The sequence below is a fragment of the Mustela lutreola genome, chromosome 9 (genome assembly GCF_030435805.1).
Source record: "Mustela lutreola isolate mMusLut2 chromosome 9, mMusLut2.pri, whole genome shotgun sequence".
Lineage (NCBI taxonomy): Eukaryota > Metazoa > Chordata > Mammalia > Carnivora > Mustelidae > Mustela > Mustela lutreola.
This window is the reverse complement of record NC_081298.1, coordinates 63,310,139-63,324,945: the sequence shown is the minus strand read 5'-3', so window position 1 is coordinate 63,324,945 and position 14,807 is coordinate 63,310,139. Positions and strand designations below refer to the sequence as shown.

Sequence of the window (14,807 nt, the reverse complement as noted above, 5' to 3'; positions counted from 1 at the left end):
GTATAATTATAAGTATATACAGCTCAGTGAATTGTCACAAGCATCCTAGGATGGTTAAAATCCATTCACCTGCCCTGGTGAAGAAATGCAGCAATCCTAAGTAGGCCAAAATCTCTCCTGCAATACCCACTCTGCTGCCTCCCAGTCCTTGCCCATCCTGGTCCACACAGGGAAGCACTATCCTTTAAGATTATACCTTAGATTGGTTTTACCTTGTTTGAAGTGAATTGATATAAAATGGTAAAAGAGTAAGCATTTTTTTGTGTCTGGCTGTGTTTTTTTATAAGATCATCTTTAGGTTTACAGAAAAGCTGAATGGGAAATACAGACAATTCCCATATTACCCCCCCACTTCCAGTTTTCCCTATTATCTGCATTAGTGTAGTATATTTATTGTTAGTCGATGAACCAGCATTGACAGTATTATTAACCAAAGTTTGTAGTTTATACTGAGGTTCATTCATTGTGTTGTACAGTTTAGTAGATTCTGACAAACACCTAATTATCTACCATTACAGACTAATTTCACTGCCCTAAAAATCCCCCGTGCTCCACCTATTCATCTCTCCCCCAAAGTCCCTGGCAACAACTGATTTTTTTTTTTAAACCTAACTATATAACCTCCAGAATGTCATATTTGGGATCATATAGTATATAGCCTTTTCAGACTGGCCTCTTTCTTTAGCAATATTTATATTTAAAGTTCTTCCGTGTCTTTTCATGACTTTGATGGTATATTTCTTTTTATTGCTGAATAATCTGTTGTGTGGATGTGCCACTTTGTTTATCTGGTCACTTATTTAAAGACCTCTTGGTTGCTTCCACATTTTAGCAATTAGGAATAAAGCTGCTATAAATATCATGTGTTTAGTTAAATACCTAGGAGCATGATTGCTGGAACGTAAGATAAGATAACATTTAGCTTTGTAAGAAATAGCCAGCCTGTCTTCTGAAGCAGCTGTATCATTTTGAGTTCCTACAGGCCACAGATGAAGAGTCCCTTTTGGTCCACAACCACATTAGTGTTTGATGTTAATGGTGCTTTGGATTAGTGTATTAGTGAGTCATTATTGTTTTAATTTTTAATCCCTGATGACGTGATGTTGAGTATTTTTTCACCTGTTGGTCATCTTTAGTGAGATATCTGTTAAGGTCATTTCTCTATTTTATAATTGGGTTATTTGTTTTTTCTTACTGTTGAGTTGTAAGAGTTCTTTTTATATTTTGGATGCAAGTCCTTTAGTTTTGCAAATATTTTTTCCCTCAGTTTGTGGCTTCTCTGTCTATTCTCTTAACAGTGTCTTCTGCAGAACAGAAGTTTTTAATTTTAATGAGGTCTAACTTACCAGTTTTTTTCTTTCATGGATTAGGCTTTGGTGTTGTATCTAAAAAGTCATTGCCAAATCCAAGGAGACTGTCCCTAGATTTTCTTCTATATTATCCTCTAGAAGATTTATGGTTTTGCATTTCATATTTAGGTCTATGATCCATTTTGAGTTGATCTTTGTGAAAGGTTCAAAGTCTACAAATTCATTATTTTCGTATGTGGATGTTCAGTTGGTCTAGCAATGATTATTGAAAAGACCAACCTTTTTCCATTGAATTGACTTGTTCCTTTGTCAAAGATTAGCCCATTATATTTGTGTGGGTCTATCTCTGGGCCCTCTGTTTTGTTCCATTGATCTGTTTTTTCTTTTTGCTAATACCTATTGTCTTGATTATTGTAACTTTATAGTAAATCTTGAAGTCACATAGTATCAGTCTTCCAAAGTTGCTCTTTTTCAATATTGTATTGACTGCTCTGGCTCTAGCCTTTCCATATAAACTTTGAAGTCAGTTTATCAATATGTATTAAATAACTTGATAGGGTTTTGATTGGGATTACACTGATTCCTTAGATGAGTAGAACTGATACTTTAGCAATGTTGTGTTTTATGCTTGACCACTGAATGTATCGCCAGCTGTTGAGATTCCTTTTAATTTCTTTCTTCAGAATTTTGTTAGTTTTACTCATAGAGATCTTATGTAGGGCTATTTTATTAGACATAATTAAGTATATCCTTTTTTGTCTTTAGTGCTTTTTTTTTTTAAGGATTTATTTATTTTTTTAGAGAGAGAGAGTGGGGAGGAGTAGGGGAAGAGGGAGGGAATTTCAAGCAAACTCTGTCCAGCGTGTAGCCTGACACAGGTTGACACAGCCTGACAACCCTGAAATCATGACCTGAGCCAAAATCAAGAGTAAGCCACTCAGGTAACTGAGCCACTCAGGCCACCCCTGTTTTTAGTGCTTCTGCATAGATGGTGCTGTGTTTTCAATTTCAAGTTTCCAATTGCTTATTGCAAGTATATAGGAAAGCACTTGACTTAATATATGAATCTTGTAACTTGCAACCGTACTATAATCATTTTATTAGTTACAGGATTTTTTTTAAAACCAGTTCTTTGGTATTTTCTACTTACATAAGCCTATATTTCTTCCTTCCTGTTTTGTAGACCTTTTATTTCCTTTGTCCTATTGCATTAGCAAAGACATCTGATGTTTAGGAGTGGTAAGTGGAGGCACCCTTCCTTCATTCCTAAAGAGGAAAGTATCTAGTCTCTCACCTTTAAATATGGTATCCTCATAAGGTTTTTTTGTACTTGTTCTTTAGCAAATTGAAGCAGTTACCCCTCTCTTTCTGTTTGCTGTGAGTTTTTGATCATGAAGTGGATATTGGGATTTGTCAGCTGTTTTTTCTACATCTATTGATAGGATCATACGATTTTTCTTCTTAAGCTTGTTAATATGTTTAGTTTCTTCTATTCAGCATCGTTTTGTTGTTGCTTATAGAGCCTATTTTGTTCCATTTCATTTCTGTGTATGATTGTACCACAATTTATTCATTCTACTCTTGATACATGTTGTGTTTACTGTTCACAGCTCTTAGGAGCAATGCTGCTATGAACATTCTCATTTGGGGGCTCATACACACACATTTTTTTGGAGAAATTACTGGATCATAAGTAGGGTATGCATATATCCTACTTTACTAGATAATGTCAGACTTTTCAGAATGGTTCTAACAGTTTATAACACTAGTTTCTGAATTTCTAGTTACTCCACACCCTCCCTACTTTCAGTACTTTTGTTGTTGGTTTTTTAGTACAGCTGTTCTTTTTAATTCTAGAAACCCCGATAGACGTGTGAAATTTATATATCATTATGGTTTTAATATGCATTCATTAATTGACTATTGAGAGCAAGTACCTTTTTCACGTACTATGAGATAACCTCTTTTACCTGTTGTGGTCAATTGCCTACTTTTTCTATTGGGTTTTCTCTCTTCTAAATGATTTATAGGTTGTGAGTCCTCTGTCAGTTATGTAAGTTGCACACATCTCCACATTATGGTTTGCCTTTTGCTGGATCTGAGTCCCTGCCTAGGATGATTTATTTAATATTCCTATGCTGTCTAGTGGGACATAATAGCTACTCCAAAGAGTTTTGAGAATCAAAGGACATTATGCATGTGAAAACACCTTATAAGTTCTATTGGTTATATTGCTGTGCATGTGTTAACTTTATGGTTTATAGATACTGACTGTTTACATAAGTGTGAGTTCTGTATTCTTTTAAATTCTTTTCTTTTGGTGTGCCAGGGTGGCTTAGTTGGTTAAGCATCTGACTGTTGATTTCAGCTAAAGTCATGATCTCAGGGTGGTGAGCTTGAGCCCTGCATTAGGCTCTGCAGCAGGCGTGGAGCATGCTTAGGGTTCTCTCTCCCTCTCTGCCCTCCATATTGTCCTCTCAGTGTGTCTCTGTCTCTTTCAAATAAATAAATAAAATCTTTCCTTCTAATTCAGGCCTATGCTTGATAATAATTCTATAGGTTAGTCCATCTGAATAGCTTAAATTGAGGTGCTAGTAAAACACATAGAGGTGGTTTCCTTAGAAGGACATTTCTTTGCCTACTGTTGTTATTAATGATGATATCTACTTTGAATATGCATGTAAAATATTTATATTTGTTTTACTAGGCAAAAAGGATAAGTTACGTGTCTACTATTTGTCCTGGTTAAGAAACAAAATACTTCACAATGATCCAGAAGTTGAAAAGAAACAGGGTTGGACAACTGTGGGAGATTTGGAAGGATGTGTACACTATAAAGTTGGTAAGTTCCTGGAGAGTCAGGGGGGTTTTGTTTTGCAGGGTTTAGTTAGTGTTGTTTCTGATCCCCCAGCTCATTTCTGCAATTAAGTTTTCTAAGGCATCTTCTCAACCTGAAGTGCCATCTAGACTTATAGTGTACCTTTTAGCATAACACCGTTCATTTCTGCTGCTCACTCTTTCCTCACAGTTCATCTTGTAAGTGAGGCTTTTCACCCTTCTCTTTGACAGTCCATATTCTTCTCCACAAGCTGTGGCCACAAGAACCTTTCTCAGGAAACCTTGCCAAAGGAAAGCCAGCCAATTTGGATTCTTGCTTTGTGCTCTAGGCCTATTCTCCCATTTAGAGGACTTTGAGTCCTTGGCAGTCACTGATAGAAAGTTTGAGAGTTTGAACAAAAAGCTATGGCTTGTCGTTTTGAATGAAGTGCACTGTGCAGAGCTACTGTGTTCTTAACTACTAAATGAGTCAGGCTGGCCAGCCAGTGTTTCATAGCAACTGTCTGTTTTGTTTTTTGTTTTTTGTTTTTTTCTTGTTGGCTTGCTTGCTGTGATTCTTACAAAATAAGAGTTCACAGGAATAAAACTAAAACAAATTTTTTATGTGTGAAAAAAATAAAAATACTGGTACTAATGTTGGAAATAAAGGGGAAATAATGGAGCTTAGCCAAATTAAACTTGTATGGGAGAGATGGTACATTATAATAGAATTTGAAATCGGAATTTGAGAAAAACAAGATATGGTCTCTATAAACCTATGACTGACTAACCTAAGGGTCTGTTATATACTGATTTCTGCTGATATGTTTTATTTTTTTCTGTTTATAAAGTATATGCTATAGTCATTTCCTCTGCTTCCAAGAATTTTACAGTCCTTGACATTTTCTTCTTATTTGTGTACTCTGTCTACAACTCTCATATCATTGATTAATAATGATTATAGGAGCCACCCCAATATTGGAATGATTCTATGTTACTAGAAAAGTAGTACTATCTCCTTGATTAAATCTTGGGATTAGGATTTTTGTGTTGTGTTTATGTGAAAGAATTTTTGAGGTGTAATGAGTATCATCTAAGTCTAAATTTAATGAAACAGGTCAAAACAGGTGAAATGTATATGAATAGATTATCCTGCAAGGGGAGCTAGAGGCAAATGTTTTAGACAGTGCTGGGCTTTTCATTGAAACAAAACAGCAGTCCTCCGGCCTGTCATTCTTACAAAATGAATCAGAACATTTTCTGAGAAAAGAGTGTGTAATACCATTCATTCATTATCTTTGTACTTTCAGGAAATTATATTCCACTTATCAAGACCTGTACTGTACAGTATAGTTTACCATCAAGAAGAGGGGCTATTTAAATTAAATTAATTAACTTAAAATAAACTTTAAAATGTAGTTCCTTAGTGGCATTGGTACATTCCAGGTGGCTATCATATTAACAATACACACATATAAAACCTTTTGATCAAAAAAAGAAAACAAAACCTTTTGATCATTGTGGAAAATTTTATTGAACAGCACTGGTTTGGACAACCTCTTGTAATCATTTGTGTCTTGATACTAATGTCAATGATTTATTTGAATAGTGACAATATATGGAATTTAAGAAAGAGTGTTACGAAGTTAACAAGTCATCACTCATGTACAAAGGAATCTGTAGTAGTGTGACTTTGGGTAGCTTATAAAGAAACAGAGCTACATGTGTAATCAAAGGCCCTAAGAGCATCTGGGTTTTCTTTGTTTACAGTTCTGTGACCACACTTATTTTTTATTTATTTTTTTAATTTAAAAGTTGTTGGTTGATGTATAGTGCACTGTTGGTTTCTGGAGTAGCAGGCAGTGGTCCATCACTGATATACAATACCCAGAGAGTGTCTGTTTTCAAGCAGAGTTACTGGGCTGCAAGAGAACCACAACAGCTTTGTGAAGAAGGCATTTTCAACTAATTTCCTTTACTACTGCTCCTTTTTTATAGAACTTTTTAGGTAGAATTCAAGTAGTCACTACCTCTGTCAATCAGAAAGTGGTTCAAAGTGATACTTCACTGATAAACCACGCTCTTACCCTTTTGAAGTAATACTGAGTCCTTAAGACTTCAGAGTGGTATGGCTGACATTGTTCTTGATTGTTAAATATGTGCAATTTAAGAAATTAGGAACATTAATGAAACTACTCACTGATAGTAATCAGAGTATTGGAGTTGAGTCCCATACATCCCATACATTCAGGAACAGTCTGATTCAAACATAAAGTATTGGAAAAGGAAACTCTGAGATTTCATCTCTCCAGTATTTTTCTCCTGTTGGCCTTAATGACTCAATAGAAGGCATATTTATAAAGTTTGCAGAAGACAACAGGCTTTGGATTTTCGTGTTGATTCTGACTTGTGCTTCTCTTGTTTTATTTTTGTTGTTTTCAGTAAAATATGAAAGAATCAAATTTCTGGTAATTGCTTTGAAGAGTTCTGTGGAGGTCTATGCGTGGGCACCCAAGCCATATCACAAATTTATGGCCTTTAAGGTAATAGCATCATGTGTACTTACAAGTAGCATCAGCCATGCATGTGTAACCAAGAACCAGGGCATAAAACTCAAGTTTAAAAACTCTAAACAGTTAAAACTGATCATTAAAAAAAATTATGTAATGACATAGTGTATAACTATATCATAAGAGAGGTCATTTCCAATGTAATAAGCTTCACTGTCAGCTTTCTGAGTCCTCAGAATATGAGAAGGAGAAAGCTAAATATGTGGTAGGCACTTTGATTGAAATGTCAATATTGTCACAGAGGAAAGGACAAAATAACACCTTCTCTATGTAAAAAGTAGACTTTGACTTGCTACCTGAGGTCATGCATGTGTGTAAAGATTTAGATATAGTTTTTTTCTTTAAAGATTTTGTTTATTTGGCAGAGATCACAAGTAGGCAGAGAGAGAGGAGGAAGCCGACTCCCCCGCTGAGCAGAGAGCCCCACTTGGGATCCTGGGATTATGACCTGAGCAGAAGGCAGAGGCTTTAACCCACTGAGCCACCCACACACCCCTAGATACGTTTTTGATAACAAAAATGTACCCAACAGTAGGCAGCTTGAAGGTATATCTCAATAGAGTACTAAAAATTAGAGAAATTCTTCATAACATAAGGAATATGTACTAAGCATTAAATAGGAAAAGTAAATTTTAGGGGCGCCAGAGTGGCTCATTGGGTTTAAGCCTGTGCCTTCAGCTCAGGTCATGATCTCAGGGTCCTAGGATTGAGCCCCACATCGGGCTTTCTGCTCAGCGGGGAGCCTGCTTCCCCCTCTCTCTCTGCCTGCCTCTCTGCCTACTTGTGATCTCTCTCTCTCTCTCTCTCTCTCTCTGTCTAATAAAAAATTTTTAAAAATTCTTTAAATAGAAAAAGTAAGTTTTAAAATGTGAATACTCATTTTTGTTTAAGGGAAAAATCTTAGCAGTTTTCTCTGTGGATATTTTTAGTATTTTTTTTATAATTCTGGAGTTTACATTAGATACAAACTTATGAAATTCTTAGTTAAAATTAGTTAAAATGATACTACTAGGACATTAGATATTACAAATAACTTGTATAGTAATATATATTAAATATTATAAATAACTCAATAACCTCATTTCTCTTATTAGGCAGAAAACCTTAAGCATCGTGAGGCTGTTTTAGTTCATATCAAGAAGTTAAGACTTTTTCATCCAAAATGATTCTATTCACTTATGTTTTTAATAGTTTTTGGTACATTTTATTAAGGAAGGGTACACTTCAAGTATTTGGAAAATTGACATATTTAGATTGTTTATTGCTTGATTCCCCAAAAAAGCAGGATAAATGGAGTTACCATATTTGCTTTAAAAATAAATCCACATATTACTGACTAAAAGTAATTGGTAGGAAAATTGTAGTTCGCTTCTGCGATCTGGTCTTAATATCCTTTATGTACCAAGTGTACTCTCTGAGTTGCTTTTATAAGTATATTGCTTAAGTCTGTCTTGTAAGCTGTAGGTATTGATTCTAATGACGAACTGGGGTCACCCAGTCCGTTATAGGTCATGCAGGCTCTTCTGGTACATCGTTTCATTACTGTATCACCCTAGTCAAGAAATGAAAGTAGAAGTCTGTATGGTGACTATGATGACCTTACTAAAAGTTCTAAATATTTGACTCCTACAGCTCTTCCTCTTTCTCCATTACCTGCATTTGAATAGTTGAATAGTATACTACAGAAGGTCCTGATTATTTCCCGTTAGATGTATTTGTCAGCAAGGCAAACAACAGAGTGGAATTCTTGGGCCAACTAGGGAGAATTTGCAGCATCACTTGTGGAAGAATTGTCTTCCAGATGCTGATTGACAGACAAAAAAATAATAATAAATTTAAAAAGACTTATTTTCCAGAATATTTTTGTTTATGATTTTTGCCAGAGTGGCTCAGTAATTGAGTAACTGAGTGCCTAGGGTTTGGCTTCTCTAATTTGATCCATCAGAAATAAGTTCTACTCTGTCTTACTACTTCTCTCTTGGTAACTACTTTCTAGTCATTTGGAGAATTGGTACATAAGCCATTGCTGGTGGATCTCACTGTGGAGGAAGGCCAGAGGCTGAAAGTGATCTATGGATCCTGTGCTGGATTCCATGCTGTAGATGTGGATTCAGGATCCGTCTATGACATTTATCTACCAACACACGTAAGAAAGAACCCACACTCTATGGTTGGTTGACTGGCTTCATTTTGTTTTGACTTTTTCTTTACTCTGCTTAATGAACTAACACAAGCAGGGATTCCTTGCTTCCCCTTGGTATGGGGGTGAGTATTTAAACAATATGCCATTTTCAATAGCTAGCTGCATGCTCTGAGACAAGTGGAAATCCATTCTCCTGGCTCTGTGAGGCCCTCCTGAAAAACTGTTAGCTCTGGCTTTGACTAACATGGGATGGATGTGGGGCAGTTGCGGCAGGCCAGAACATCCCTGGGTTGGGAATGGTTTAGGGAACAAAATTTCTTAATGGAGTCCACAGTCCAGATATGTTTCAGGAGCTTCAGAAATGTGAACTCATAGAGTATAGGACCTGTAAAAGGTAGTCTTTGGTATATATGCTACATGGGTTTTCCAAAATTTTATTCAATTGCTATATATATTCACCAAGAATATAAACCAGTGCATTCACCAGGACAGTCTTTTGAGCACTTTTTTGGGGACAGAAATAACCACAAACCTGCTTCTCTATACTTTGTTCCTCTTCTGTAGATCCAGTGTAGCATCAAACCCCATGCAATCATCATCCTCCCCAACACAGATGGCATGGAGCTTCTGGTGTGCTATGAAGATGAAGGGGTTTATGTGAATACCTATGGAAGAATCACCAAGGATGTGGTCTTGCAGTGGGGGGAGATGCCAACATCTGTAGGTAAGTATCACTCGGGAAAAGGTAGCATTCGTGAGAGTGGAAGCCTTCTCTAAAACTGCATATATTTATCACAAGTTTTACCTATTGTTTAGAGTTTCTGGTCATTTGGCAGAATGGTTAGCAATAGATGGAGAGTAAAATTGTAGATTGTGGGACTGGTTATCATCTATTTTAAAACAAAATCCAAGTGATTATTGAGCACTTTTTAAAACTCTGGTCATTTAATCCTTAAGACATCCAGGGAATAGAACAGATGTTATTGACTGATTTGTGGAAAGTAAGGTGAGACAGAAAAAGGATAAGGGACTTTTTCTTTCAATTGGCAGAGCCACAGCTTGAAACACAGTCTCTTGATCTTCCAGTGTGCATTTAAGAAAAAAAAGGGGCAGAAAGGATGGTATCTGACATTTTCAATTTATATGCCCTGCCTCTTATGGTTCCATTGCAGTTAGTCACTGTCTCTCTTCCTCACTTCTTTCCTGCCTTCCTTATGACTGGTTTCATAAAAATATGAGCACAGAACTCTGTGCCCAGTGAATCCCTGCTCACGATAAGCATGAACCATCTCAGGAATTCAAATTACCACTTTGTAGGATAAGTTTTAAAAGGTTACAAAGGCAGAGTTCCTTAAAAACAAAAAAGTCATTAAATGGTAGACATTTAGGTGTGTGTATGTATTATGTGAGCTGCATCTTTTCATGGCTGTTTCCTTATCTTTAACAATTAAAATATGTTTGTCCCTCCCCCCCCCAAAAAAAAGCATATATTCGATCCAATCAAACGATGGGCTGGGGAGAAAAGGCCATAGAGATCCGATCTGTGGAAACTGGTCACTTGGATGGTGTGTTTATGCACAAAAGGGCTCAAAGACTAAAATTCCTATGTGAACGCAACGACAAGGTAATGGTTTCCTTACAACTTCTTATTAGCTGCTACTAGCTTTAATAATTGTTTATTTTCCATGGAGCTTGTTGAAGCCTTTTCCTGGGGTTTTTGATAGATTTTGAAATAAATTCATCAAGCAACATTTTAGTAGTGACTTTTTAGACCTGTTTATGGGGGATGGGATATATTTTATTTTGTGTTTGCTTATAAGGGGACAAGAGATACTTAACTCCATGGGAGTCATTAGTGTTGGTTTGGTTTTGGTGGTTGTTTTTAACCCCATTAGGTGATCTGTGTGAGCTGTGTTTGGGTTTAGGGACAGGGAAGGTTAAAGCTGCTAATTTAAATGAATGGGATTCTTCTGTGACTGGAAGGAACCCCCTTGGAAATTTGGGTTAGGTAAAAGTTTCCTCTCCCCTGATACGCATCAGAAAGATACCACTTGTCACAAGTCAGAAATACCTGAGCAAATCTTTTGTTATTATTATTAACATATAATGTATTATTTGCCCCCAGGGGTACAGGTCTATGAATCCTCAGGCTTAGGCATTTCACAGCACTCACTATAGCACATATCCTCCCCAGTGTCCATAACGCAGCCACCATATCCCTCCCCTCCCCAGCTCCCTGCAACCTTCAGTTTGTTTCCTGAGATTAAGAGTGTCCTATGGTTTGTCTCCCTCCTGATCCCATCTTGTTTCATTTTATCCCTCCCTACACCCAACAGCCCCCTGCCCTGCCTCTCAAATTCCTCATATCAGAGAGATCATATGACAATTGCCTTTCTTTGATTGACTTATTTTGCTTAGCATAATACCCTCTAGTTCCATTCATGTCTTTGCAAATGGTAAGATTATATTTCTTTTGATGGCTGCATAGTATTCCTGTGTGTGTGTGTGTGTGTGTGTGTGTGTGTGTGTGTGTGTGTGTGTGTACACACCACATCTTCTTTATCCATTCATCTGTTGATGGACATTTAGATTCTTTTCATAGTTTGGCTGTTGTGGACATTGTTGCTATAAACATTTGACAGTAAATCTTTATGCAGAAGCATGAGCACCTCCTACAGCTGAGATCCCAAGACTTTAAAGCCCCACATAAAACCTTTGTTTTTCAAAACTGGCCACATCCTTATCTTTCCAGGGGCTGCTTTGTCCCTGGAAGACCCTCCCTAAGTCAGCCTTGGAGTGAAGCGGCTGGATGGCTTAGGGTATTGTCCCATCCCACCTCCTTTGAGAAGGACATCCTGGTGGGCCTTGCCTTTACCAAGCCCAACTTTCTTTCTCATCTGTCCACCTGGATGGAAATCCTCTGGCCACCTGAGGCAACCTATTGCAACCTTAGGAATTTGCCTCTTAAGAAGTTTCCACCTCTTACTTCACATTAAAATATATTATATGGCCTAGCCACTGGCCCACTGATTGACTGCTCAGATTAAATTTTAAAAACCCAGCTTGACAAAAGAGCTGTAGCTCTGTCGTTGGCAGCTGGTCCTCCTGCCTAAGTATGTGCTCACTAATAAGCCGCATCACCCCAGCCCACTTTCCTGCAATGCTATAGCTCATTTACTAATGCAGTTCACATTTTATTCTAATAGCATCTCCCAAATTGTTTACCTTAAAACCCCATACAATCTCTGACTCATTCCAGGATTTTGCCAGCTTTTTGGTTTATATTTTTATGAGCATATGTAATATAGCCATATCTATAATATTCTTCGAACTTCGGGCATTTAGATATTTTTATTATTTATAATGTTACATCCCTTAAAGTTCATTAATAAAAGACCCCAAAGCGGGCGCCTGGATGGCTTAGTTGGCTAAGCAACTGCCTTCTGCTCAGGTTATGATCCTGGAGTCCTGGGATCAAGTCCCGCATCAGGCTCCCAGCTCAGCAGGAAGTCTGCTTCTCCCTGGGACCCTCTCCCCTCTCATGCTCTCTCTTTCACTCTCTCTCAAGTAAATAAATAAAGTCTTAAAAAACAAAAATAAATAAAAGGCCCAAAAGTAAATTGTCATAATTTGACTATAGAGTCCTCTGAAATAACTTAATACATTTTAGGTTAGTTTTTTAAAAGAGAAAAAGCAAGTTGCTGAGGAGTCCTCTCCATTGCTCATTGTGTTTTCCAGACACATTTATCTCTTAGATGTTATTAGCAGTGGAGATAAAGAGAAATTGCTCAATTTCAGAAAAAAACAATTTTTTTTCTTTTGAACTCTCACAATATGGGTGTGTGAGCCTTCTTAGTTGTAATCAGAATTGCCTCCAGAGATGATGACTACTTATATATGATAAATTGATATCATCTCAGATTTTCTTTTGGAAAGGGCCTTTGGGCTTTTAAGCTTCCTGCATTTAGAAGTGCTGAGGTGTCAGTGGCTCTAGGTTATCTGCCTGGGAACCGTCGGAAGCATTGCTGGGTTGTGTTTTCATGGTAAATCTCTCACTCTTTTTCTCTTGCTTTTGCAGGTCTTCTTTGCCTCTGTTCGGTCTGGGGGCAGCAGTCAGGTTTATTTCATGACATTAGGCAGGACTTCTCTTCTGAGCTGGTAGATGCAGTGTGATGAGGCTTGCTGGCCCCCCAGAGTCTTCAAGATCCTGAGAACTTGGAATTCCTTGCAACTGGAGCTCAGAGCTGCACCGGTTTGGTCCAGGACAGCTGTGTTTGCAGACACCACGTGTGGGGTTTTTGTTTTGTTTTGTTTCGTTTTTGTTTCCTTTCTGCACCTCTTACCAGTTTATCCCCCTTCTCTTCTTTTCCCTACTCAAAAATAAATCAAGGCTGCAATGCAGCTGGTGCTGTTCACATTCTACCATCAGGTGCTATAAGTGTTTGGGATCGAGCATCAGACCAGAAAGCAAACGCCTTTCCTTCAGCTCCAGAATTCCTTGTTTCTGAGTGACTCTTACGGGTGTCAAAGGTGAAGACTATGAACATGCCATTGGTTTTGTTGGAAATGGGCACATGGAGGTGTAATTTGGTGGTCTAAGGAGCAATTTGCTAAAGCAGAGAGCAGATTTAATATAGTAACATTAACAGTGTATTTAATTGACATTTCTTTTTTGTAATGTGACAATATGTGGTCAAAGAAGAAGGTGCAGGTTTAAGAAGTTAATATTTATAAAATGTGAAAGACACGTTACTAGGATAACTTTTGTGGGTGGGGCTTGGGAGGCAGGGTGGGGTGGGTTAAGGGGGTCCCATTTTGTTTATTTGGATTTTTTTTTTTTTTTTTTTTTTGGCTTGGCCAAAAACTGTCATTTTTCTGTGTACCAGGTTTTGCCTAAATCATGTGCAGATGGTTCTTAAAAAAAAAAAAGAAAGGAAAAAGAAAATGTGTGCATTTGTATAATGGCCAGAACTTTGTTGTGTGACAGTATTAGCACTGCCTCAGTTAAAGGTTTAATTTTTGTTTAAACCTAGAAGTGCAACAACAGTTTTACCACAGTCTGCACTTGCAGAGGAAAAGAAATTTTTCAACCACATGTTTATTTTTTTTTGCCTACCTCATTGTTTGTAATGCATTAAGAGGTGGTTTAGGTTCTGTTTCTTGGAGGAAAACATTAATGTTTAATTTAATCTTAATACCAAAACTATCAGATTGAAGTTTGACAGTTAATTTGTCATAGGTCTCAATAGGCACAAGAGAAATTGTCCCTGAAGATGGGAAATAGCCATATGGCTTCATCATGCTCACAGATACAGTCTGTTTTCTAAGTTCAGAGGGCAGAATGCTTCGTTTTCACCAGATGCACCATTAGTGGTTGATGGGCAACTGTGGCCTACAACATAAAAGAGGCCTCAATGCTCTCTGTTCGGGGTTTGGTAGCAGATGGGTGGTCATACTAGAATAGTCACACAAACTGTTCAGTGTTGCAGGAACCTTTTCTTGGGGTGGGGGAGGGGTGGTGTTTCCCTTTTCTAAAAATGCAATGCACTAAAACTATTTTAAGAATGTAGTTAATACTGCTTATTCATAAGATGGCATCTTCTTGTGTTTTTGGTGTAATATCAAAGCCCTGGCTTTTCTCCTCTCACTTGCTCTCTTGTTCTCTCTCTGTTTTTTAAACCAGTTTTACTTTATGAATATGTTCATGACATTTGTAATAAATGTCTTGGGTAATAATTTGTTATATGGCTTCATGGTCACTCAATTCCTCTGAGACTGTTAATCTCTTGGTAAAGGAGCAATGCTCTGTGTCCTGGCTCTGCCAGCTTACTCTCCTCTTGTGGAGTTTGAGTGGGAATATTGTGTGATGGTGGCTTTCAACTTTGTTTACCAAACAGAACTTGGTGTTTCCTAGGCTTAATCCTCCTTTGTGGGTAAGTTTCTTTTACAGCATGAAAAAGGAGGATT

General features: G+C 37.4%; 1 protein-coding gene across 50 annotated transcripts in view; it reads left to right on the top strand.

The window, feature by feature from the left end:
• Positions 1-13,262, top strand: part of MAP4K4 (mitogen-activated protein kinase kinase kinase kinase 4) — a 191,749-nt gene extending 178,487 nt beyond the window's left edge. For 28 of the 50 annotated variants that reach the window (XM_059134464.1, XM_059134454.1, XM_059134465.1 and 25 more), the window contains 6 exons: positions 4,018-4,152; positions 6,570-6,670; positions 8,694-8,843; positions 9,405-9,564; positions 10,325-10,464; positions 12,919-13,262. In XM_059134464.1, coding sequence (XP_058990447.1) covers positions 4,018-4,152; positions 6,570-6,670; positions 8,694-8,843; positions 9,405-9,564; positions 10,325-10,464; positions 12,919-13,002 — 770 coding nt within the window. In that variant the 3' untranslated portion in view covers positions 13,003-13,262. Of the gene's footprint in view, positions 1-4,017; positions 4,153-6,569; positions 6,671-8,693; positions 8,868-9,404; positions 9,565-10,324; positions 10,465-12,918 lie in introns of all 50 variants that reach the window. The other 22 variants (XM_059134423.1, XM_059134429.1, XM_059134417.1 and 19 more) reach the window with 1 other exon arrangement.
• Positions 13,263-14,807: the final 1,545 nt, after the last annotated feature.